General features: G+C 47.6%; 8 protein-coding genes across 8 annotated transcripts; 4 read left to right on the forward strand and 4 right to left on the reverse strand.

Annotated features, from left to right (window-relative positions):
• Window positions 1–30: 30 nt before the first annotated feature.
• Window positions 31–831, forward strand: F5147DRAFT_775348 (uncharacterized protein; the record flags this gene model as incomplete). Its single annotated transcript, XM_041441709.1, has 3 exons — window positions 31–81; window positions 146–472; window positions 541–831. The coding sequence occupies 3 exons, from the start codon at window positions 31–33 to the stop codon at window positions 829–831; spliced, it is 669 nt and encodes a 222-aa protein (XP_041291078.1).
• Window positions 832–1565: 734 nt separating this feature from the next.
• On the forward strand, window positions 1566–2354 carry F5147DRAFT_579529 (uncharacterized protein; the record flags this gene model as incomplete). Its single annotated transcript, XM_041431490.1, has 2 exons — window positions 1566–1716; window positions 1792–2354. The coding sequence occupies 2 exons, from the start codon at window positions 1566–1568 to the stop codon at window positions 2352–2354; spliced, it is 714 nt and encodes a 237-aa protein (XP_041291079.1).
• A 3145-nt stretch (window positions 2355–5499) lies between these two features.
• F5147DRAFT_654225 (uncharacterized protein) lies at window positions 5500–8476 on the forward strand (the record flags this gene model as incomplete). The annotated part of the gene is given in 11 exon segments (XM_041433852.1): window positions 5500–5714; window positions 6036–6207; window positions 6254–6333; window positions 6356–6491; window positions 6541–6938; window positions 6988–7116; window positions 7165–7271; window positions 7328–7486; window positions 7536–8206; window positions 8226–8398; window positions 8440–8476. 11 exon segments carry the CDS (start codon window positions 5500–5502, stop codon window positions 8474–8476), a joined length of 2277 nt encoding a protein of 758 aa, XP_041291080.1.
• A 3115-nt stretch (window positions 8477–11591) lies between these two features.
• On the reverse strand, window positions 11592–13717 carry F5147DRAFT_244140 (uncharacterized protein). The gene is made up of 9 exons (XM_041428806.1): window positions 13470–13717; window positions 13320–13394; window positions 13185–13268; window positions 13036–13137; window positions 12749–12982; window positions 12650–12700; window positions 12400–12595; window positions 12209–12343; window positions 11592–12157 (listed from the first exon to the last, which is right to left on the reverse strand). The coding sequence occupies exons 1-9, from the start codon at window positions 13548–13550 to the stop codon at window positions 11703–11705; spliced, it is 1413 nt and encodes a 470-aa protein (XP_041291081.1). The 5' UTR covers window positions 13551–13717; the 3' UTR covers window positions 11592–11702.
• Window positions 13718–14827: 1110 nt separating this feature from the next.
• F5147DRAFT_244163 (uncharacterized protein) lies at window positions 14828–15918 on the forward strand. The gene is made up of 5 exons (XM_041428807.1): window positions 14828–14874; window positions 14930–15169; window positions 15220–15433; window positions 15487–15544; window positions 15600–15918. Exons 2-5 carry the CDS (start codon window positions 15040–15042, stop codon window positions 15741–15743), a joined length of 546 nt encoding a protein of 181 aa, XP_041291082.1. The 5' UTR covers window positions 14828–14874; window positions 14930–15039; the 3' UTR covers window positions 15744–15918.
• Window positions 15917–18202, reverse strand: F5147DRAFT_244189 (WD40-repeat-containing domain protein). Its single transcript, XM_041428808.1, has 6 exons — window positions 17089–18202; window positions 17009–17038; window positions 16770–16955; window positions 16649–16717; window positions 16458–16594; window positions 15917–16408 (listed from the first exon to the last, which is right to left on the reverse strand). Exons 1-6 carry the CDS (start codon window positions 18103–18105, stop codon window positions 16231–16233), a joined length of 1617 nt encoding a protein of 538 aa, XP_041291083.1. The 5' UTR covers window positions 18106–18202; the 3' UTR covers window positions 15917–16230.
• Window positions 18203–19510: 1308 nt separating this feature from the next.
• On the reverse strand, window positions 19511–20504 carry F5147DRAFT_244223 (uncharacterized protein). Its single transcript, XM_041428809.1, has 2 exons — window positions 19626–20504; window positions 19511–19568 (listed from the first exon to the last, which is right to left on the reverse strand). The coding sequence occupies exon 1, from the start codon at window positions 20364–20366 to the stop codon at window positions 19698–19700; it is 669 nt and encodes a 222-aa protein (XP_041291084.1). The 5' UTR covers window positions 20367–20504; the 3' UTR covers window positions 19511–19568; window positions 19626–19697.
• A 1127-nt stretch (window positions 20505–21631) lies between these two features.
• Window positions 21632–23897, reverse strand: F5147DRAFT_805993 (uncharacterized protein; the record flags this gene model as incomplete). The annotated part of the gene is made up of 7 exons (XM_041443360.1): window positions 21632–22059; window positions 22103–22177; window positions 22232–22426; window positions 22479–22538; window positions 22589–22798; window positions 22854–22895; window positions 22947–23897. 7 exons carry the CDS (start codon window positions 23895–23897, stop codon window positions 22000–22002), a joined length of 1593 nt encoding a protein of 530 aa, XP_041291085.1. The 3' UTR covers window positions 21632–21999.
• Between the last annotated feature and the right edge of the window lie 462 nt (window positions 23898–24359).

The raw sequence follows: 24359 nt of genomic DNA on the forward strand, positions 1-24359 counted from the left end.
CTTTATGTTGACAAGAGCTTTGCTACTGCCATGCCCAGATATGCAGCAAGATTCTACCAACTCATGAAATGGGAAATGGAGGTAAGCATCCGGTAGTCCGGTCCTCATATTTCCTTGCACTCAAATGTTGTCGCCTGTCATATAGACCTTTGTAACGCCTTTCATCAACATATCCTTCATTAGCAGGTGCTCCGTTGTCATTCCAAAACATCTTCAAGATATAATCTCAATCATGGTTGTACATGCATTGGTGGACCGGCAACCGGATGTGAATGAGTTTCTCAGGGACATAAAAGAATTGCCTGTCTCTGTGGATTCCGCCGCATCTGATGAATATGACATTGCTCACATGCCAGACTATTTCAATGCCTGGTGGAAGGAAAACCTGGGCTCTTGCAGGGTGTCAGACATGTTGCCAAAGTCATCTGTCCAAGATGTGATGGAGTTGGTGGAGGGTCATTTTTCAGAACTTGTATGTCCATGTGCTCTTCAGCTTTTACACCGGATCCCTACCAAATCTGACATGTAACATGGTAATAGCCTGATCATGTGGAAACTGGCCACCTTCCATATATGCTCACGCTTGGCCCGGTTACTAAACTGGAGACCATTGGATCAGCATCTCTTGAGAGGTGCCATCAGACGCCAATCGGTAGAGAGCTGTTGGAAATATTGCAGGGGAGGATGGCGAATTTTTTACATTCAAGTGATAGGTTGGCCGGATTAGTTGGCCCGGTTGATGAACTCACTAGGGCTGTGGCATCCTCACAGGCACTCATGAACCGGTTGAATACAGATGACAGTGCATCCGTATGGTCAAGCACAATTTGATGTCTGGAAGCCTTCAGTAGATATGTTATACCACGTGTTATATTGAACTGCAATGTAAATGGGTGGAGATTTCCAAAAATGAAATCTGGTTGTGTGCATGTGACACGGATTCCTGCTTGTCATTATCCGGTTACAGTTGGATCGGACCAGCTTTCTTTTCTCTCCTCATACATTAACAGCTCATTCAGTGCTTTGACACATGACAACAATCCCACCGGACTGGGCATTATACCAGACCTACCTTGCCGGTGAATTGGTTTATGACACCTTCATGTCCAAAATTCATCAGCAACCGGTAAAGCCAAAGAGCGTTGGATTCTTGGATATCGACACCTGTATTGCTTTGGAGCAGCTTGCCAATGTCTTGGCCATTGCCTACTGCAATCCTGGTATGCATTCTAGCATAAATATCTGTTCCGGTTGAGTAACTTGCCGGCAGTTCACCTCAAAATTGACATGGTTAGATACAATGAATGCCTTGACAAACATGAATCCGGTCGAAGCGAAAAACGAGAACAGATTCTGTTAGACAAATTCCCTCCCAAAGAAGAGCTTGTCTTGACAACACCGAGTGTCATCATTGATTCCGGAGGCAGAATTATTGTCTGGTATTTGCCTGAAGCAATGACCGGTATGATAATGGTATATCTTCTATCAACATCCGTTTCTTACTTCATCTCATCCGGATGTATATGACAAATTTACAGACAGATATGTATTGTGCCACAAATTCCATGGGCAATTTGTTGAACAATAGTATCACAACCGGCAAGCCTACTGCATGGAGGATGCATGTGTCCAATTTCTATCCAAGTCTGAATGGGAAGATCACCCCTGGTTGCATCAATATATCACCAGCATGGTTTCAGCAAGGACGAGAGGTATGTCCGGTTCATATGAATTGAGGTTGCCGGTCTGAAGTATTGCAGAAACATGGCTTCCCAAATCTTGATCCGGGAGATGGCTTCTCACCTGAAGTATCAGCGTCGTTGAAAGGTGATGTTGGTAGCAAAATCACAACCTCCCTTCAAAGATCCGGTATCCTTGTCTCTGCTGCACTTCAGGTCATGCACCCAGATCTTTATCAGGCTGGAATCAAAACTCAAGTCAGGCTGGGCGAATGGGCAATCCGGTATCAGTTACATGACATGTGCCATCATCTGAAACGTTGGACATCGGTCTTCAATGTGGTGTCAGTCATTTGCAACCGCCGGTCACCACCTCATAGAGATCCGAAATGTCAACCAGAGGCATTTGATATCATGACAACTGCAGGTATTTATCACCCGGTCATGATGGATTTCATGAATCTTGGAATCAAGTTTTTATATGACTCCAGGTCAATGTTAGCTTCATCATGTCGGCTTGTGAGACATCACATGCATGTGGAAGAGGGCAGCCGGATTGTCACTGCATGGTACATGCGAGATAGCATCCATAACTTTGTCGGAACTCCAAGGACAGACTATGCAAAATATGGCAATGTGAAATGCAGTGACCCGGTTGCGAAGAATGATGTTTAGACAAGTCATTATACATGTAAAGCCATACATATTTGGATGTACCGGTCACTATATCCAGCATTTATCCATGTCCCGAGGTCCAGTAAATCAGTAGGATAGACATACATGAGCCGGGAAAATGTATTTTGGTCCACTCTAATTGATATTCACGCATGGTGGATTTACCGGACAATAGGCTTATAAGATTATAGTTGTACCGGATACCGCTGTAGGGATTCATTTCTGGCTAGGCTTGGAGAGACTGTCTTTACCTTACCTTATGTTGGCACTTTGTAGCTTACATAATCAAGTTATCTTTTCACCGGTTACCAGTATGAGTCTGAGTCTTGAGCAGTTTTTATGACATTTCCTCTCCTCTGAGCCTTGAGCCTGGTCCAGAAACCCTTTAGGGTCGAATAGCAGCTAGGTTCTGCAAGACCCAACATTGTTCAGACTCACCATCTGAATTGTTGAACCTTCAACTGGAGCCCACCGCGAGGGTTTCTTGTGTTTCTAGGCTCTTCCAGCTCTCCAATCATCCCCCAAATTCGCCTATTATCCTACCACAGTCATTCCTTATCAGCTTCTCCCATATTCCCAAGTTTTCAGCATCTTGTCCTCCTCCCCAGCGCATTGATAAGCGTTTTTCTCACGCGTTTTTCAAGCGGATCTCTCGCAAACTTAGGGTCGTATTCCCCACGTCCGTCCGGTCATTTTGAGCCCTCGCTCATCGAATTTGGAGCAGTAGTTGTGGAGTTATCGAGTTTTTGGTGTTTTTGAGAAGTTGAGGGGAGATAAGGGTTGTCTGGGTGCTCAAAGGCCTGTGTCTTTTAGCTCTTTTGGCCATTTACCATCCTTCAGTGGCTCTGTCCATTGCCCCAATCTGCTTCTTGATAGGACCAGCTCTTGTTGCCCTGCACCATACCCCTTCCTCCTCCTCCCTCTTGCACCTCCGCACTTTTTCGCACTTTCACCAGCCCATTTTGCCTCGGAACCCCATCGACCCTATACCCGTTTTGAAGCCCTCATTCATGGCTTTCATTCGCGCCCATCGCCGCCCCGATCCGCTCCGTCGTTCGCCCACCATTCGCGTTTTCCGCCGCCCCTCTATTTTATCGCACATTTACACCATTTTATCTATATCTCCTCGCCCCTCGATCGCGCACCTATTAACCATATACTCGTTCTGACCGCATTCGCCGCCGCTTTCCATCCGTCCGCCCCGCTTCCCAATACGTCTGCGCGTTCCTCCGCAATCCGCACTTCTCCTGTTTCCCTCCATTTTCCACCATTTCCTTCATTTCTCACCCAGTTCTCCACCAATCCTAGTCGACCCTATACTCATTTCGAAGCCCTCGTTCGCCTCTTTCTATCCGTCTACTCCCCATCGTCACCCATGCAACCATCATCGCAGTTTTTATCACTTTATCGTCGCTGCTCCTCCAGTACTCAAAGCAAAGTCTGTGTTACAGGGATCTGTAACACCTACTAGAGCCCCAGCTCTCCCTACGCCTGCCCCCGCTCTGCTAGACTCCCCGCGCGGCGGTGCGCCGCCTGCGCCTAGAAAGACAGTGGTCTGGACTGCTGTGATCCCGCCCCTGGCGCTATGACCCCGCCCCTGGCCTAGACGGCCTTGTACCTGATCCATGGAGGCTGTACGCCTCATGGTCACCCTAGATCAGCGCATGCATACCGCATGTCACTTCATGAAGATCCGGAGCGCGCTTGGCGCTTCCTGTACCTATGCGCAGCTGCCCTTGGCGCAGCATGCTTGATCAGAGGTTAAGCCTCATGTATCTTATCTGAACCTCATGTCTTACTATCATAGATTTACGATATACTATTGATTACAGACTGAGCTAGAATACTTGTAGTACTTCCCTATAAGTAGACACAGATTATTGTACTTAGACTTTACTTTAATCTACTAGGTTCATCCCCAGAACTTGCTCATCTAAGCTTAACCAGCTTCCTTGTGTGAGACCGCACTTCTAAGTCGCCCCCATACGACTTAGCACGTATCCGCTAGCCCTGCATCTCGACGAGCGCCGTCTTACCGAGATTGCCGGAGGAATCCTTGACGTTCCGTCAAGGCTAGACCACGCTCAGCTTCAGTAGACTCACTCGAGTCGTCGCTGAGAAGAACTATCCTAGTTCGCACACGCCGACCTACAGTCGACGTAACAGTCTGGAGATTATCGTTTTATTGCATTGCCTGACCCTCACTCACTGGCGCAGTTTACCTGGCATACGCGTCAAGGAAACAAAAGGTGTTTGAGGACCCCCAGGTTAGTTTTCTTAGTTTAGCTTAGCTTTGGTTTGCATAGGTAGATGACTGGGGACAGTCATGATTCAAAGTTCCCATGAGATGTAGGGATTCATTTCTGGCTAGGCTTGGAGAGACTGTCTTTACCTTACCTTATGTTGGCACTTTGTAGCTTACATAATCAAGTTACCTTTTCACCAGTTCTACTATGAGTCTGAGTATTCAGCAAGTTTCTATCATATTTCCTCTTCTCTGAGCCTTGAGCCTGGTCCAGAAACCCTTTAGGGTCGAATAGCAGCTAGGTTCTGCAAGACCCAACATTGTTCAGACTCACCATCTGAACTGTTGTACCTTCACCGCACTCACCGGATCATGGATTTACCTGATACTAGATGTACCGGATGAGCTTGTATCCCCGGAACATTTGTTTGCACTGGGTACACCCTTTCTTCCGGCTCATTCGTATTTTAAACCGGATTTACCATTCATACTATCCTATATACTAATACATTCCTATATCATTGTCTATACTATATACTCCCGGCCCATTCATTTGCCTCGAGCATATTCATTCCCTCGGCCCACTTGTCTCCATTGTAACCCGGATTCACCATTCATAATGTCCTATATACTAGTACATTCCTATATCACTGTCTATACTATATACCCTCGGCCCATCTGTTTGTCTCGGCATACACATTCACTCAGCCCATGCTAGTATAGCCGGCCCATCTGTTTGCCTTGGGTACACACATTCCTCCGGCCCACTCGTCTCCATTGTAAACCTGATTTACCATTTATAATATCCTATATACTAGCACATTCCTATACTACTGTCTATATTATATACCCCCGGCCCATCCATTTGTCTCGAGTACACACATTGACTCTGGCCCACTCATGTATCATGGTACAATTATTGCCATGGGCCCACATGGGATGGCCCGTCCCTATTGGTACATTGTCACCCTCGGCTGCCCGTCTGAGACGGGTGAATTCACTGAAGGGGCTCACACTAGTGCTTGTCAAGCCACGAAGGATGCTAAGGATGTGCTGTTGGCATTGGAAGATGTCTTATCCTTTATTTTGGTGAATGGCATGAAATTGGAGAAGTTGTACGCTAAGCAGGCCTTTTTATTTCAAACACTTTGGTAGTAGCTACTTCTCTCAACTCTTAAGGGGTTTATGTATTATTGAGGTGACTGGTGGGCGCAGGGGATGATAGCTTCGAGTTGGTTTATCAAGACAACTGGTGGGCGATCTAGGATATTCATACACACTTAGGTTTATGTGACCCCTTATGCCTGATGCAGTCTTTCAACCACCCCAGACTGTAATATAGTACAACCTAAACTGTCTATGAAAAAGAAGGTGGCTCAAGCCATTGCTGGTTTTATCAAGTTACAGCATGCTACCCATACTGACATTGTGTACAGGCTTCTCGAAGGTGAGGAACTTGCTGAGCAACTGCAAAATGACTATGGCTTATCTGCCAAACATTACCATGCCAGTATCTTGGCCCATGCGTGGGATATTATTATATATGTACAGCCATCTCGTAAATTTTCATCTCGCTTTACTTATCAGCTCATTATATGTGTCATATCAGTAAGTCAGGTTTTGCTATTGATCAAAAAGTCTAATACAAATTTAGATGGCCCCTCCCAAATGGACGTCTGATGAACAAGAGGAATGGCTAAAACCATACTATGAAGCAGTTCCTTGTAAAGCAAAGTGAAAAGTGTGGAAATTATAGGAACTTTTTTGTGGACCTTTATGAAAACTGGTTTGAGGCCTTTCCTGAGCCGAGGCTGACTGGGGTCACAGCATTAGGGCCTATGACGTTGGAGGAGCTTAATGAAATGAAATTAGCAGAAGACACCCGAAAAGTGGTAAGTTTGTCCCAGACCTTTTTGGAGCTTGGCTGATGTGTTCTTCCAGAAATTGCACAATCGGTTCAAAAATAACTTTGGGGCGACAAAGGCAGGCAGAAAGGCAAAAGCCCACGCCACCAACATTATCGATGCTGTGGTTCAGAAGATTACTGAGTGTGAAAAACCGACTCGTAGGCTTCAGGAACAAGAGGCTTACTCTAAGCTCTACTACTGTGATTGCATCAAGCCTACCATACAAGAAAAGCTCGCAGCAGTCAAGGAGGAACGGAAGCTAACCAATGGAGAATGGGTCGCACCTGTCAAGAAGGAAACCGCTGCACTATACATCAACGAGATGCCCAAAGTCAAAGCACGAGTGAAGGAATACCTTGAGGAACAGAAGCAGCAAAAAGTGCAGGACAAAGAGGAAGGGCTGTGGAGTAAGTCGGAGGCTAATCAATCACAGTGAGTCGTTCACATTGTATTGATTAACGCACTCACTGACATCATATAGAAATTTGGACAAACTGGCTGCTGTCGCCAACAAGTTTTTAAAGGGTCTGGCAGATGCGACTGGGATGTCCTTCTCACTTCTCGCTGGCGGTCCATCCCCCGAGGCACAAGGCCAGATTGACGTGTACAGGTCAGTGGGCATTTCATGTGTATAATCGGCTGTACTGACCTTGCAAAGTTTTCACATTGGCTTAATGAAACACAACAACGACTTCAGTATGGCATATCCGGGGTTTGAGCGTGGTGTCATGGGGCCTTTCCGTGATTTCTTGTGTCGCGTATATGGTAAGCCTGCAAACCTGGGACATTGTGACAGTCGAACTAACCTGCAAACTCAACAGACAAGGATCCTGGCCTTTTAACGTCTGCTCAGGAGTCGCAAGATATATCGGACAGACCAGTATCCATTCAGGATGTATCGCCCATCATGGCTGCATCACCAACATCCAGCAGAATATATCCGATGACTGGACAGTCATCCCCGTGGGATGTATCAGCAGGTGCTTCCTTACCATTTGAACCTTCATCATCTCCGTCTATGGAGACAAGTTCAGGACTTCTACTCTAGTGGCTCTGCTACCTTTGGAGGTGAGACACCATACTGGGCTACTCCAGAGTTTGATTCTGTTCTTGGCGCAATGCTGCAGACTCAGTCCAAGTCTCATGGACAGCAGGAACCTCCTGTTATGCTTCCCTTTGCCCCTTTTGACAGTTGGGACACCACTTCTTTTCCGTTGATGCCTGGTATGGCACCCGATGACCTACTCGCTGACGCTTCTCCCCGCACAACCTCCACTACACTTCCTGATGGGGTCCTGCCTCCAATTTCGCCTGCTGCGCTTGTTACCCAAGCAGGACCCACTTCTCCCATTTCCACTGCACCTGCCGTTGCACCTGTCCTGCTTCCCACTTCTCCAGCTGCGCTTGTTACCCAAGCGGGTTCTACTTCTCCCATTTCAACAGCACCTGCTGTCGCACCTGTCCTGCCTCCCATGTCTCCTGCAGCGCTTGTTACCCAAGCGGGATCTACTTCTCCTATTTCCACTGAACCTGCCATTGCACCTGTCCTGCCTCCCACTTCTCCCACGGCGCTCCTTACAGGATCTACTTCTGCCACTCCCACTATTCCTACTACACCTGCTGTTGTATCTTCAGAGACGGCCCCAGACCCTACTATACAACCATCTGTCACGCCTGCTGTCACAACTACATTGGTCGAGGTTGATTCTAACACTGCAGAAGAACAGAAACCACGAGGATGGGCGTCGTAGGACCAGTCGCAAGTCTAAACCGTCAACACGTAATGACGTCGCCAACTCAATTGGTCACCTAGGAAAGGAGAACGTGCCTCCTAAGCCATCCGCAAAGTGTCGTCTGGCCAAGGATGCATCAAGCCACAGTGCAAAATCCAAGTGAGTGCTCAATGATATATCCTCTTTGGTTTGTTAACCAGTGAGCAGGAAGGCGAAGGTGTGATCTACTATTCCTGAGTCTCTTCTTTGTTGCATGCTGTCACATTTGTCCGTCGGTCCCTGCTGTTATTATATCGTTTCTTGTGTTTGTCTTGCGTACTGATCTACTCAGCTCATTGTCATAGTCTGAACACTATCTTGTTTGTTGTCACCCTTGCTATATTTCATACTAATTTGTTGATGTTTTTATCTTGTTAATTTTGATACATATTGTTAGTACAAGACGTATCTAAAATGTTGGTGGCCCTAAGTAATAAAATCTATCTTGCGTGTAATCATGTGCTAGATGTGAAATAAATGTGCCAAAAAAAAACAATGTTACAAGGAGAAAAGCAGAAACATGACCGGTTGCCTCCATGCTTGCCAGTGTTAGTCCGTACTGTGGTAGGTGATGTTTGTGAATCAGAGATCCGTAAATGAGAGTCGAGATATTCATCAGGTACTATATCTTCATGAGACTGAAAACATATGAGTCAAAAATGCGATGGGAGGTGGTCAAAGCTCACGTTTGCATATCTTAACGTCCCAGAGTTGAGGTGTTCCCTAAGAGAGGGCAGGGCAGGGAAAATGTGGGAGAGAGCTGCAATGTGATCATTGAATAAAATGTGAAAGAAACAAGAAAAAGACATACATCTAAACATTGTGCTGCGTTCGTGTGATGAGAGAACTGCAATGCGATCATTGAATAAAATGCGAAAGAAACAAGAAAGAGACATACATCTAAACATTGTGCTGCATTCGTGTGATGAGAGAACTGCAAGGTGATCATTGAATAAAATGCAAAAGAAACAAGAAAGAGAGACATACATCTAAATATCTAGATAATCACAATGTTTGATAGTTCCTTGTGCTGCGTCCGTGCGATGAGAGAATTGAAGAGATTGGCTCAGTAAACAAACATGAAATCACGTGATAAGGAGACTTGGCAAATTCACAACAAGTTCAAGCACTTCAAGGCACCGGTAAGGGATGCAGGCACCTTCTCAGAAATCCTATCTAAGATCTGTCTACAGTGCCTGCTGTACGATCAAAAGAAGCCACTGTTGGCCCATGCAAGAAGCACCAATTCAGAGGAAGCAAGGGCCAGCCAGAAACAAGGGGGGATATTGTCCATTTGAGGCATTCAACCCCCCAGCACGAGGATTTATAAGCCCGGAATGGTAGGATACATCCTCCATGGGCAGTGGACCATAAGACAAGAAGATGTATGAGTATTTATGGGTAATAGTCCATATAAGATGTATTAATCTAACAGTATAGCCTGATTGGCTAACATGTTGGTCTCCCATCTGCAAGGTGTGGTGGGATGTCTGTCCGAAGAGAATGCAGAGGAGTGGATCTCAGTGTGTTCCTGGAATTGCTGCTCTGTCACTGAATTCCACAGTCAGAGAGTGGAATCTTGTGAACTGGACACGATGCGAGTGCCATCAGGCGAGAACAAGACTGACAAAACCAAACCAGTGTGCCCTCAGAAGGGCTCACCCAATGGCAGCCCCGTTGCTGCATCCTACAGCCAGACAGTGGAATCTTGTGAACCAGACACGATGCAAGTGCCATCGGGCAAGAACAAGACTGAGTAAACCAAACCAGTGTGCCCCGTTGCTGCATCCCACATTCAGACAGTGGAACCATCTAAACCAGACACGATGCGAGTGCCATCAGGCAAGAATGAGACTGACTGAACTGAACCAGTGTGCCCTCGGAAGGGCTCACCCAATGGCAGCCCCGTTGCTGCATCCCACACCCGGACAGTGGAATCTTGTGAACCAGACACAATGTGAGTGCCATCGGGCAAGAATGAGACTGATAAAACCAAACCAGTGTGCCCACTGATCACGGTCTGAATAGCCGTCCAGTTCACAAGATGTCCATGCATCAGACGAAGAGTGTTCGGAAACCTTGCAGCGAAATTCGCAGCTATTGTAGACTTGATGGGGGAGAATGGCAGTGCTGATACATACAGATGCGGCGTGCTGTGCGAAATCATGCCACCAAACACCTGGACGAATCTCTGCACATCCATTGCAGTGGACAAGACATTTTGATATCCAGGTTGGCCCTGTGTTCGCGCATAAGCACTTCGCCTGACACCACCAGGTGACTCAGTTCTCACCTTCAACCACTGGGTTATGAGTGGAAGTACAGCAACTGCACCACTGAGCGCATTGAGAAGGCCGAGTGCTTCAATCCAGAAGAGAAGTCGCTCGTTATCGAGGAATGATCCTATTTCCTTGGCAAGCTCCGTGTCAAAGACCATTGCTCGGACGTGCGTAGCCCAAAATCGACAGGAATAGGACAGATGCGAAGGAATGCCTGTTGCGACTCTCTCCAGCAGCCCGGTATCCTCACTGTTGGGGAGGTATGATGACTTTAAATTACACATATTGAAGCCAAGGTCTTGTTCCATCACTCGAAGTGACGCAAAAGCAAGATTGCATTGCAAGTTCAACGTCTCCACGAAAAAATCTCCACTGGATGATTTGTCTGTCAGGAATTCGCGGAAGGATGCGTGAAGGGGTCGGATGGGACTGGATGAGTTGGTGGTGCTGCTTAGCAGGGATCCCATATGTGCTACCACGTCCTTCACTTCGTAGTGCTCGCTTTGGTCTGGAAAATGGCGCCACATGGCGTTCAGGGCATTTAAAGGGAGGGATTCGGCCGAGCCAAGTATTTGTGACATCACAGAATGAAACTTTGCTAGCACTTGCTGATAATCGTCAGTGTCTGTGTATCTGTCCTTCCCCATGTTTTCTCCTAAAATGAAGCTATATATGCCATACAACAGGTTTTTCCGCTTTCCATGATCATGGGATACGACAGCATTGAAGCAATCAATTTCGGATTTGCCAGGAGGGGGTAGTTTGATGTATTCACAGGCAAGACGTGCCCACTCGAATAGTCCATCAGCTTTGTTAGCGAGGACTGCGAACTCTTTATCCTCAAGACCGGACACCTTTTTCAACTCGTGGGACACAAAAGTACGGATGTCTCTCTTCGAGTCTTCTTTTAAAATGTCGTCCATGGATAACCGTTTGATATGTGGAGCATCCTGAAATTCAGAATTGATATCAGGAAGCGCGCGAGAGGTAATGAGAATCCGAAAGTTGGATGGGAGTTCGGTGATTTTGGGAAGATCTTCGCCCTCCAGTGTGTCAGCAAGGATGCGAAGAAGGTGACGCCGTGTCTCGACTCCGCCGCTCTCGTCCAGCGCTTCGATCACAATTAAAACGGGCCCCACGCTCGACTAGGAACACTTCTTTAACGGTTCCATAAACAGCTTGCGCCACTGCCGGATGATATCTGGCGTGTTCTTGAGCGCCTTTGCATGTCCGACTGCATTGGCCAATGATCGTCTGATCTCCGGATCACGGTCAGCAAGGTCGCAAGCAATGGTGGAGAAGACTTTTTTATAACGCTCGTCTGCTCCAGAGCGCCTGTCGAAGCAGAAACACGAACCAAGCCCTCCCGAGTCGTTGAACCAGTTAGCGATTGTGTGAGCGATGGCTGATTTGCCCGTGCCCGCAGGGCCAGATAACCACAGCACAGGCTGGGCAGTATCTTTACTGTCCTTGATCCATTCAGTGATCTGCGAGAGAATGGTTCTGCGCGTCTCTGGTAGGCATTGTTTCGTGGTGTCTAGTCCTGCACCTGCTGCGTAAGGCATATCACTGAGATCCAGTTTCTCACCCAGTTCGTCATCTGAAGGGGTATGAGCGGAATGGAGAAACAGAAGCATGTCCAAAGCCTTACTCGTAAACTGGACAAGATCAGCTATGTCACGAATGGCTTGGTCCCGAAATTGTTGCATAAGTTGATCCAAAGTCTTGTTGTACTGTGCAATCAGATGATCCGCCTCTGAGACGGCATTTTCCCTGAGTCTCTTCCCTGTCATAATGGTTTGAGATCCACAATATGCAGAATGCAACAGCTCGATGACTTACAAAAGCTCTTCTTCTTCGAGTATTCTCTGATGAAACGCGCGCAATGTAGAGTCTGCTGGGCGATTCGTCCAGCGATCATGCGCTGGGATGAAATCTGGCCAAGAGTATCCTCGAGTGATATGAAGCGGTAAACGTCTTCTAATTTCTCGAGAAGAGATTGCACCGATTGGTCACGTTCCGCTTGAGCGATAATAATCTGCATAGAGTCAACAACTGCAACTGCTGAACAGGAGGGCAAAACTACACGTACTTTGGATGCAGCAGACAGCATACCCAGCGCCATCTTTGCATAAGGATGTACCTATGCAACTCGATTAGATTGTTTCCAACCAAGAAGAACGGCCCATACATTCGCAAGATTCTCGATGACAGTGTCAAAAACTTTGAGTGGTTGAAGATATGTGCTCTGGAAATCGTCTGCGGCAGCGAGATCTTTTGACCCATCCTCGGTTTTGGATACCACAGAAGCGACGCATCCTCCGAGTGGTCTCATACTTTCCGTACCCTCGCGGGCACCCCGAAGTTCAGTATCAACTAATTGGGGATCAGGAATCTCTTCCATGCCAGCAGGGGCGTCGAGGACCTGCACAACCATCAGAATTTAGAGATGAAAACTAGATCGTTTGGCGTAAATACCTTCGAAGCAGGTTCTCCGGACATTCCTTGATTTACACAGCCACTGAGATTTTCAGATGTGGCGGCCTTGTCGCCACCGGAAGGATGCAGATGCGACACATCCTGGGTGAACCTCAGACAAGTTCAAGATCAAAACAATGACTGCTTACCTCAGTATTCTGATTCGACGAAGCACTTTCATGATCGGTATTCTGGACAACGGGGACTTGGCGGCGGGAACGCTTGAAGCGTTTCTGCACAATATCAGCTATATTCTAGTTCCTTCAGCATTCAGGCCGACGTACAGAAACTTTTTTAGTCACGTTCTTCTTAACTTTCCGCAGGGCCTGACGGAGACCGCAGCCGCTACGGTGCTGGCTCTGGATGAAAGATGCATGAGAGGCAGCGACGATATCATTAGCGCTTGTCGATAGCGATCCTATTAGGGCACGTACCGAGCTCTCGCCAGCAGTTACAGTTGCTTCTCTGGATTCATTGACCTCTGGAGTAGGTTCCTGCCTGTGGTCTTTGGTCATTGCGAACGGTCAAAAATTGGGATCAGGCCGAGGAAAATGGATGTGAGAATTAGAGGGAGGGGAGAGTACTCGGTAGGACCAAAGTTTAAATAACAAGCACCCTTGACCACGGTGCGTAAGCCTCAAGGCAGCGCTAATCATTCAGCCACATTCAAGTTATAGTAATGAAACGTGGTTCGTGCGGGCACTAGCGAAACTTTAGCATCGTTCATCATGCAACAACTTGAAGGTGCGGGTAAAAGCTCACCACACAATATTAATATTAATAATTGTCAAGTTGAAGAAAACGGGAGTGATCTGCAGTGTCACAAACCTGGCACGAGCGCCCTATGTTGAGTCAACATCCATGCACATCGTCCACATCCGTCATTGATAAGGTGTGCTACCCAGGCCTCGGGCTCGGGCTCGGCCAGAACACCCCAAAGGTAGCGATGGAAATAACTTGAATTGCCGACATCAACGTTGCAGTCTTCGAGTAGTCACGTGCGTAATAAAATTCTACTTCGGACTTCCTCTTTTTGCTTGATTCGGGAATGAAGTATCCATCTGTAGCACGAACACTATCATCATACTACACCAACATTTCCCACTCGTTCACACTCGTCCTTCGAACATGGTCTTGAATTTTTTCATATATGATTGAAAGCTGTTGGACAGGTTCTGAATCGTCGCATTAAGGTGTCCGATCAATCAATATTGACTTGCGACTTCACAGTTACTGCCAGCGTCATCATAGTATACGACTGGGGTGAGCGGGACAGTGCTCGAAAACTGTTGATATTCAATTCCAATACTAACACTTGGACAAGAGGTACGTTGGTGCTACTATCGCTGGAGCAGCCCACTCGCTAAGAATAGCGTCATAGATCGAATTGATCTGGGTGAGTGACAAGAGTCCCGTATCGGAAGAAAAACAGGAGAATACAATGAATTCGCGACAAAGGCAACACCGATCTCTCATGACTGTACTGTATTTGGCTGTTTGAATCTCGTGTTGTGCTATAGCATAGTGGGCAGTTGTGCTGACTCGCAATCTAGATACGCTATATTGGACTACCGTATCCTGTGTATATTTCGAAGTCCAACAGATTTGTGCTGTGCTTAATAGCCCATTTTTCATCGTCGGTATCAGCGTTCGGCCCCTGGGTATGTCTCATATGCGTTGTGCTCCCTTCTGACCGGCATAATTTGCGCCGTCTGTCTCGCTGACAGATGCAATGAATACTGCGTAACCATCTCACTCCTATCTAATGAATACACTCATTTGTAGGGGTGAGTGTGATTCCGACCATTGAACTTGGTTCAACATAATGACTCAACAGGTGTAAGTCGGAGTGTTCGATATTAGTACGAGGGTGATCGCTAATTGGGTGTTTCAGGCAATATTACGATCTACGCAAAGAATGGGACATGTGGTCGTGACTCCCATGTGGTGCGATGAGTCACCTAGCTGCGATATCGATTCGACTGAAACATCATACAAGTCATCATGATTGCTCGATTGCATGCCATGCATCAGAGATCTAGAATGCTGCTTAACATCCTCGTCATCGTCTTACTGGCTGTTGACATTGCCTGCACAGCAATTGCGGCAACAGGACTCAGGGATATTGTAGCGGGTAAAATTTACTTGTTAACTCGAAGAACCCAACTCATTGGACGATGCCAGAGGAGCTGATACTCTCTGGCGCATATATTTGCAATTATGGATATGAGGGGTATATTTTCAATGGTTTGGATGCTCGACGTTGTTTTGGAGGTCCTCGCACTGTGTCTTTCAGTTTATATTGCTGTGAAACACTTTCGTGCCAACCTGCGATGACTCGTACCATCGGGGACTGTTTCAGAGTGCTGATAAAATGTCACGTATTTTATCTTACAAGGTGAGCTTGTGATGGGATTGTGGTTATCTTTTCTCAAGTTCTGCACGTGCTAGTTCTAGTTTTGTCTGTGCCTCTTGCCTCCAACTTGGTCTTCTCTCTGTGGAGCTCTCGGTACGCCAACCTGTCGCTGATATTTGCCTGTAACCAGTGCTCATCATTTCTCTAGAATCCAGATTCTATTGGAGTTCTGACGTTCTATGGTGTTGTTCAGATTTTATTCGGCGTACAGATGTTTGTGCTGGGACCACGCCTAATCCTTAGCATTATCACGCAAAACTCGTGGCAGACTCCGACGCAGAAACTAGCATGAATCCGATTGTTTTCCAGGAGCGTGTACATGTACCAACTAGCAGTATTGTGTAGAGAAATGTCCGCAAGGATCTCTCTCAGTATTTATTCAAGTTGTGCTGTTTCGTATATGTAGAAGGTCTAGGCAAACCTTTGTCTTGTTGCATCAATACTGGAACGAAGTATAGCCACCCATGCTAGCACCAAGCGGTAAGCTGGAATTATTTGGAACGTCTAGCAACCAACCCGGTCCTCGATGCTCGATATTGGAATACAACGAGAATCAGTACAAGTGCTTAGACAGCTGATTCTACACGTTTCCAGAGTTCCACTGTCTGAACACTCAGACGAGGAAGTAGTGACAGCAAGGTGTACTGGTATAGAAGACTGAAAACATCCAAGGGTATTAGATGGGTACACATTGAGCTAACTACCGCTATGTTTGCTACCCGTCGCGCCATCCTGGCGGGGTATGTCAACACGCTCCAAATGCCATCGTGGTGGCATCCTCAGTCTACCATGAGAAAAGCATGAATAATAGCAAAGGAACGCCTTGAGCCAATGCACGTCTGGGAGCGAATCAGTGTCAGACAATTCAACGTCCTGCAGTACCCTGGGCTGTTGGCTAGAAGGATGTCGTGTATCGTCGACTTTCCTGTATTCAGGTAATTTGGCAGCAGCAAGACGCTGTAGGGCTCTAATGAGAAAAAAGGGAAAGAGATGTGAGAATATCCACGTTACAGTGACTTTCCGCCCGGGTGCAACTTCAACGACCGGTAGCCCATGGCTATGTCTGGGTATGAGGAAAGGAAGGTGCTGCCGTAGAAATTGTGCAACTCCGTTTGAGGAGTAAGACGGGGAACTTATTTCGAACTGGAAATACAGAGTCAGTCATACATTACGAGTTTACCAAATTTGAAGACTGACATCATCGACCTGAGTTGCGGCCTGCTGCGAGAGAGATAGATTGGATGGAAGAGGTAACATAGCAGGGAACTACGGTACCATTGTTGAGTCAGCTGTGAAAGAACCAACATAAACGACCTACATCTAGGGGATCACGAGGTTGATTGGTCTGACGAGAGGAGAAGTGAAAGAGCTTGCTAAGGCGAAGGTAAATCGGTTGCTGCTGGTCTGTAGTAGCTGTAGGCCTTTGCCGCCTGGGGGTGAAGGATATGGCAGGCAACGTCCCTGGGTTACGACGCACTCCAGCAGGACGACGGGTTGCATCTGACTGCAATGATTCATGAGAATTAATAGATCGCTCAAACCGTACGTGGCACATACCTGAAGTAAACGTTCAAGAGTTTTATTGGACTTAAAGAGTAGGTCAGTGTACAGAAGATAGACTTTGCGCAAGGACACACTTTTTGGAGGGTGGATTGCGCTTCCAGCGCAGTTAGTACAGCGGGTGGAGTGTTGCATATATAGATGTCGCGACCAGTGATGGTGTAAGCCAAGTGGCGTGAGTCAGGTGAGGGCATGAGTAAGTTGACATCCTGAACATGAAAAGAGGCGAGGAGCTGGCGGGACTCGAAGGCCCACAGTTTGATGCTATGATCTTGGGAAGCACTAGCGAGGAGAGCACCCCCAGATGAAGGTGCTAGATCGGTGATACATTTGGTGTGGCCTTCGAAGGGAGCTCCAACAATCTCCATAGTCAATGCGTCAAACTCATTGATCGTTGTAGCTTCTTCATCATTCGTGAAGTTGCATGCCGCTACGATGGTTCTCTTTTTCAGGTTGTTGGTCCAGAACACTGGCGCAAATGCCCTGTTCGAATTGCCACCAGATTTCCCTGCTCTGATATCCAAAGTCTCTGTGTGGACATCCCAGACTTCAAGGCAAGTCCCCACCTCTGACTTTACTGCGAGTTTCTCCGAGTCTGGTGAAAATAAAATTGCGCCCGGCCAATCAAGGATCGCGAATGGACCAGCCATGAGTTTACCAGTGTCCAAGCTCCAGATTCGCGCTGTAGTATCCCATGATCCGCTCGCCAGTAGTGTGCTGTCTGCGGAGATATCAACACAGGCAACTCTCTCTGAGTGGCCTCGAAAAGCTTTCACGATCCCCGTCTCGACCTCACAGGCTTTGAGCTCCCCTGTATCCATCTCTCCACCACCAGTGGCAACATATCGACCATCCCTTGATACCGTCACCGCATACACGCCCTCTTCGCAAACATCTCGTGCCTCCACAATCTCTTTACCCTTCTGTAGATCCCATCTTCGAGCAGTCTTGTCCCCGGAACCGCTGATGATCTGCTTGCCATCTGGGAAGTATGACATGCATGAAACACCTCGTTCGTGGCCCTTCAATGACATTACCGGTGTCAGAGTCATACTGGTCGCTACAACTAGAGGCTGTGTCGATGTAGATGCCATTGCCCGTGTTTTTGCAGGCGAAATTTGCAGTAGCCAGCTTCTTGGGGACGAATTATTTAGATCAGAGCGTCTGAAAGAGTGGTGGTGAGTTTTCGTGTGCTGCCGCAGCCCGCAGGCCTGCCGTTGATAGTAGTAGTAGTTGAGATTCCCAACTCAGTCGAGAGCACTTCGCTTCCTAGACTTGGAGCTGATCGTCAGCCTGAGTTGCTGGAAGTTGATATGAGGGTTTGATCCAAGAAGGAACAGGTTGAATGTGAGGCATGCCGCATCAATTGCTCAAATTGCGCTTGGCAGGTTGTCCCTGCTGCGGACCCTGCATGATATCCCTTAATGTCCCTGGTGCATGGCTTCACCTTGTTCTTCGGCTCACATGTGGCCAAGGTTTCTGCGGGAACGTTCTGCTATCATAGCTTAGGTTCGTACACCTATGGAAGTTGCAACGTTGCTTACGCACATTTCCTTTCCGTTTTCCATGGGCCATCAGTCCGATAGAACCATATCTAGTACGACTGCCACATGATGCTCCGCATGGTGTGGCTTAATAAGTGTGCAAAGGAAGGAAAGCTGGTTGTATATGGGATCAATTTCCGAGATTTGGATATTAATATCTCGGTGAGTCGTCGGCAAGTTACCAATGATGTTGCACGCATCTCGTCAATGTCCTGGACCATAGTGGAGATAAGAGATGCAAACATACAACAGTCTACGTTCATAAATAATGAAAAAGATACAACCATATATAATATGCGCAAAGGATATCAATGAAACCACCTAGAAACAGAAACACGACCGATCGCCCCCATGCTCTCCGGTGTTGGATTGTACTGCAGTAGTCGATTCTTGTGAATCAGGATGTGGCGAAGGAGGGTCGAGATATTCATCAGGTACTATATTATTGTCTTTTTTGGGAGCACCCGCTGCGGCGTTGCGCTGCAATCAATCCATGAGACTTCCAGTTCGATGAAAAAAACCAACTGAGCACACCTCTTTAGCCTGAGCGTGAGGAACATTAATGACAGATGGTGGAGACCGAGCAGCATGAAGGGGATTTGGACGTGCTGCGAAGATAGTGGAGGCGGCGAAAGAGGATCGGGTGGTGGGCAATGCTGGTGTAACTCGAGACTAAAACAGTATGAGTTGAAAAATGATTGCATGAGCAGAAGCTCACATTCTCACGAGAATCTACATTTGAATGCCACAAGTTTTGAGGTAGAGGCAACGTAGCAGGAAACTGCAGCGCGACTCAGTGAACTGTAAAAGTTAAACAGAATAATGAAACGTACGTCTAGAGGATCAAGAGGCTGACCATTTTGAACGGGAAGACCCAAGCGAAAGAGTTTGCGGATGCGAAGGAAAATGGGTCGCCGTAGGTCTACTGCAGGTAAAGATCTTGGCGGTCTGACTATGACGGGCAATGTCGATGGGTTACGGCGTGTCGCAGCCGAACGATGAGTTGCATCAGACTGCAATGATGGCGATGAGTGACTGGTATAACGAATAGAAACTTGAAAATGAGATACCTTCAGTAGATCACCGGGGCCAGACTTCAGATGCGCACTGACCTATAAGAGAATATCAGTACATGAACAATATCAATTAGAGCGGCGAATAAGTATACTGGCCGGAGTATTGCATATAAAGATATTATTGTCTTTTTTTTTCTCGGTGTGGGTAGTATAAGCCAGCTGGCGTGAGACAGGTGAAAAGACAAGGCAGAAAGGGTTTTGGACGCTAAAGGAGGTGAGAAGCTGGCGGGACTCGAATGCCCAGAGCTTGATGGTGTTGTCATTGGAAGCACTGGCCAGGAGAGCACCATCAAATGAAAGTGCTAATCCGGTGACAATCTCGGTGTGCCCTTCGAAAGGATCTCCAGAAGTTTGCAGCGTCATCGCGTCGAACTCATAGATCATACTGGGAACGTCGTTATCTGTGAAGCTGAACGCGGCCAGGATGTTTTTGTTTTTGTTTGTCCAGAAAAGTGGCGTGTATGTGAAGGGTTTGCCGACGAACTTGAATCCCCCTGCTCTCGTATCCAATTTTTGTGATTGAACATCCCAAATCTCCATGCACTTCCCAGTCTCTGACTTGACTGCAAGTTTCTTCGAGTTTGGCGAAAATAGAACTGCGCCCGGCCAATCAATGCTCTTGAATGGCCCAGCCACCAGTTTGCCGGTGTGCAAGCTCCATACTCGTGCTGTGCCATCCCATGACCCGCTTGCCAGGAGTGTACTGTCTGCAGAGGAGTTGATGCAAGTGACCATTCATGTGTGACCTTGAAACGTTTTAATAACCCCCGTTTCAACCTCATAGGCTTTGATCTCCCCAGGACCAGTGTGATTAAAATCTCCACCAGCAGTGATGACCCATCTACCATCCTTTGATACCACAACGGCATACATGACTCCCCGCTCACAAACATCCCGCACCTCCTCAATCTCTTTACCCTCCTGCAGATCCCATCTTCGGGCAGTCTTGTCCATCGATCCGCTGATCATTCGCTTGCCATCCGGAAAGTATGATATGGATTGAACATGCTCTTCATGTCCCCCCAAGGTGAGTACTGGTGTCAGACTCATCTTGGTTTCTGCAGCCGCGGGTTTTGTTGATGTAGAAGCCATGGTCTAAGGAGTCAAGTTTGGGGAACGTGTCTTTGGATGAGCACTGGCGGGGCGCGCTTTCCTCGCGTGTTGTCTGGTTTCCTTCTGTAGTGAATCGTAGTTTACTTATCTGTGAGTTAAGAGTTTGGAACTGGGAGTTTGATGTTGCCATGACAAGGCTAGGAAAAGAGTGACTCAGTGAGCACAGCTGTCATCCCTGCCTGCTAATGCGTCCCTGCTGCATGGCAGTGCTAGAGCCTGTAGTGGGATACTAGCTGACAATGCTTCTATCCATCCAATTCGCTTCTTGCTTTGGGTTCACAACCGCCGCCAAGATTCCTACGTTTGAACGCCAATCTCGCATTAATCAGTCTGTTAAAACTGGTTTACCACAATTACAAAAGGTCGCACCAACGGTATGTATATGCATTTGTCCACTCCACGTTCTCAGGAAAAGATGATGGAAGCTTTCCTTGATTCGTTGCAGTGAGGTACCCCTCCAGCAGTGGGTCACGGTCACGGTGCAGGCGGGTGTTTGCCATCCTTTGCATAACTTAGTCAGTCACTAGAAGTTCCTCGTACCGTAAGCATCTATCAATATTAGGGTGAGGCCATACCGGCTTCCATGGCCAGAGGCAGGTACGTTGCCAGCCGCGCCGGTCCATCGATAATTGATCTGGGATGGGGCGCTGTGGCAAGTAACCCAAGTTGAGGCTGCAACGTGACTGAATGCGGAAGATTCCTCAGTTGGTCAGAAGACTCAGAACTCAGAAGATAACCGCAGACATGTGTCTTGGTGCACATTGTCTGCGCCTAGGCAATATTTGCTTTCAACGTCGTACTCAAGTGCTCGGCGCCTGCAGCTCTACAGTTCTCAGTAGGAGGGGCTGACGTTGATCGAATCATCGATAGATGCCAGAGTATGCTCAACTGGAGAGACGAGGACTGCGAAACGATTATGATGATTCTACCGAGTCAAGGCTTGTAGAGTCATATTAGAGTCGCAGTTCCTCCGTCCCTTGTAGCTCACTCCAATCGTTGGAAGCAACCTGAAGATCAAAACACCATGAGTGGGGTCAGCTTTCAATTCACGATGTTTCTTTTTAATATTTGAATGTTGTGGTGCACTGAGATCTACAAAGACAATTTCTATCATCTCCCGAATTCAAAATTTAAAAGGACATTCGACGAACACAATTAGACTAGTTGTGACAGCGAGCCCCACCACGACCGGTTCTCGTCGTGCCATCTTGTTGAGGTGGGTCCACATTCTCCAAGTGCCATCGCGGAGGGATCCTCAGTCTGCCATGAGACCAGCACGAATAGTAGCAGAAGAACGCCTTGCACCAATGCACGTCTGGGAGTGAATCAATGTCGCCGGACTCGGTGTCGTGCAGCACCTCAGGCTGCTGTTTGGATGAATGTCGGGTGTCGTCAACTTTCTTATATTGAGGTAAGTTGGCAGCAGCAAGCCGCTGTAGGGCACCGATCAACAAACAAGGAAGAAGAGGTTAGAATATCCACATTACCGTGAACTTGCGTCCAGCTGCAACATCAACGACCGGTGGCTCGTAGCCGAGTGTTGTCTTACAGAAGGATAAGTGCTGCTGCAGGAACTGCATAGCTCTGTTCGAGAGGTGCAAACTTTCCTCCTTAGGATGTGCTTGCTGTGTGTGCTGTGAGCCGTCATATGCAGAGTGGTAGGGCATAGAGATCGCTTCGACCTGAACGTGTAGTCAATAATGCATCGAGCGTTCATCAAAAGTGGACACCGACATCATCAAAGTGAGTTTTGGCCTGTCCCAAGAGAACACGGTTGGAGGGTATGGCGGAGAACTGGCAGGAGATCATTAATCTAACAGTGAATAATTCAAACAAAGACATACATCTAGTGGATCATGAGTCTGATCTTTCCAGATAGGAGGAACAGCCCTTGCACGAGAAGAGAAGCGAAAAAGATTGCGGAGGTGATGTAGTAAAACGGGCTGCTCTGGGTGTATTTCAGGCTGAGGTCTGTGCGACCTATTGGCGAACAATATGACCAGCGATGTCGCTCGGTGACGGCCAAATGCAGGAGGACGACGGTTTGCGTGAGACTGCAATGACGACACGGTATAAGTTGTGGAAACAAAAAAGGCATGAAATGCGAACATTCAGCAGGCGATCGAGCCTTGAATTTTTGTCTGCACTGCCCTGTAAGGAAATGTTGGCGCATAGATGATAACATATGCGGCGAATGCGTACACCATGACCTCCCCGTGCTTCAAGTGCACGTCCGATGATGGCCAGGATGTTGAGTGGAATGTTACATATACAGATCTTGCGACCTGTCGTGTAAGCCAGTTGACTGGAGTCGGGTGAAAGGATAAGGGTTTCGGGAGTCCGAGCATTGAAGGATGCGAGGAGCTGGCGGGACTCGAAGGCCCAGAGCTTGATTGTGTTATCGTCTGCAGCACTGGCGAGGAGAGCATTATCAAATGAAAGTGCTAGACCACGAACAATCTTGGTATGCCCTTCAAAGGGAGCTCCGACAGTCTCCAGTGTCAACGCGTCGAACTCATAGATCGTTGTCGCATCATCGAATGTGAAGGTGAATGTGGCTATGATAGTTTTGTTTCTGTTTGTCCAAAACACTGGCGCAGATGTGAAGGGCATTTCGCCAGATTCCCCAACTCTAACATCCAAAGTCTCTGTGCGGAGATTCCACACCTCAAGGCACTTCCCTCCCTCTGACTTCGCTGCGAGCTTCTTTGAGTCTGCTGAAAAACGAATTGCGCCCACCCAATCAATACTCTCGAATGGACCAGCCACGACTTCGCCAGTGCCCAAGCTCCATATTCGCGTGGTGCGATCCCATGATCCGCTCGCCAGGAGCCTGCTGTCTGCGGAGATATCTATGCAGCTGATCCCTCGTGAGTGACCTTCGAATTTTTTTACAATTCCCGTCTCAACCTCAACGACTTTGAGCTCCGCATGACCGAGACCTCCGCCTCCTGTGATAACCCATCGTCCATCCCTGGATACCGCCACCGTCCAAATTCCCCGTTCACAAACGTTGCGTGCTTCCTCAATCTCTTTACCTTCCTGTAGATCCCATTGCCGAGTAGTCTTGTCCCAAGAACCGCTAATCATTTGCCGGCCATCTGGAAAGTAGGATATCGATCGAATATACTTGTCATGCCCTTCCAGGGTCATTATCGGATCCAGAACTATATTGTTTGCTGCAGCGGCGTGCTGTATCGATGTTGAAACCAGGCCATGCGACATCGGGTGTGACAATGGCAATTAGCTAAGAACGGGGTTCGGATTATGTGAATGTGTTCAAAGGAATAGCGCCAAGCTTCCTAGTGCGCGATAGGCCTAAAGCTAATGACGATTTTGAAGATGGGTGGTCACTTTGCCTGTTTGAAGCTCATCATTAGTTCATCGGCACTGCAAGTTGAGATGAGATTTTCATGTTACCAAGGGGCTGATAAATTTTGTCTCCTTGTTTGGTGGCACACAGCCATATCCAAAGTTTCTCTGTGGAAAGCGTCCATTAGTGATTTCCATTTCCCACCTTCCAGTTTATAGATCCATCTATACAAGGTGCTATGTATTTAAGAAATTTAGCACTCTAACGATAAGCCCTCGAACGTGGGGTGGAAGAACGAACAT

This window comes from Suillus discolor (assembly GCF_016758755.1).
Source record: "Suillus discolor strain FC423 chromosome Unknown F5147scaffold_39, whole genome shotgun sequence".
Lineage (NCBI taxonomy): Eukaryota > Fungi > Basidiomycota > Agaricomycetes > Boletales > Suillaceae > Suillus > Suillus discolor.

Coding starts and splice junctions, on each gene's coding strand:
- F5147DRAFT_244140 (XM_041428806.1), bottom strand. CDS start 13,550: ATGACCAAAGACCACAGGCAGGAACCTACTCCAGAGGTCAATGAATCC. Junction 13,138..13,184: donor CGTCGAATCAGAATACTGAG/GTAAGCAGTCAT, acceptor AGGTTCACCCAG/GATGTGTCGCATCTGCATCC. Junction 12,158..12,208: donor TGATCTTGTCCAGTTTACGA/GTAAGGCTTTGG, acceptor ATACCCCTTCAG/ATGACGAACTGGGTGAGAAA.
- F5147DRAFT_244163 (XM_041428807.1), top strand. CDS start 15,040: ATGATTGCTCGATTGCATGCCATGCATCAGAGATCTAGAATGCTGCTT. Junction 15,434..15,486: donor CACGTATTTTATCTTACAAG/GTGAGCTTGTGA, acceptor TGCACGTGCTAG/TTCTAGTTTTGTCTGTGCCT. Junction 15,545..15,599: donor TTCTCTCTGTGGAGCTCTCG/GTACGCCAACCT, acceptor TCATTTCTCTAG/AATCCAGATTCTATTGGAGT.
- F5147DRAFT_244189 (XM_041428808.1), bottom strand. CDS start 18,105: ATGGCATCTACATCGACACAGCCTCTAGTTGTAGCGACCAGTATGACT. Junction 16,956..17,008: donor CTCTTGAACGTTTACTTCAG/GTATGTGCCACG, acceptor GAATCATTGCAG/TCAGATGCAACCCGTCGTCC. Junction 16,595..16,648: donor CCGCAACTCAGGTCGATGAT/GTCAGTCTTCAA, acceptor CTGTATTTCCAG/TTCGAAATAAGTTCCCCGTC.
- F5147DRAFT_244223 (XM_041428809.1), bottom strand. CDS start 20,366: ATGGTCACTTGCATCAACTCCTCTGCAGACAGTACACTCCTGGCAAGC.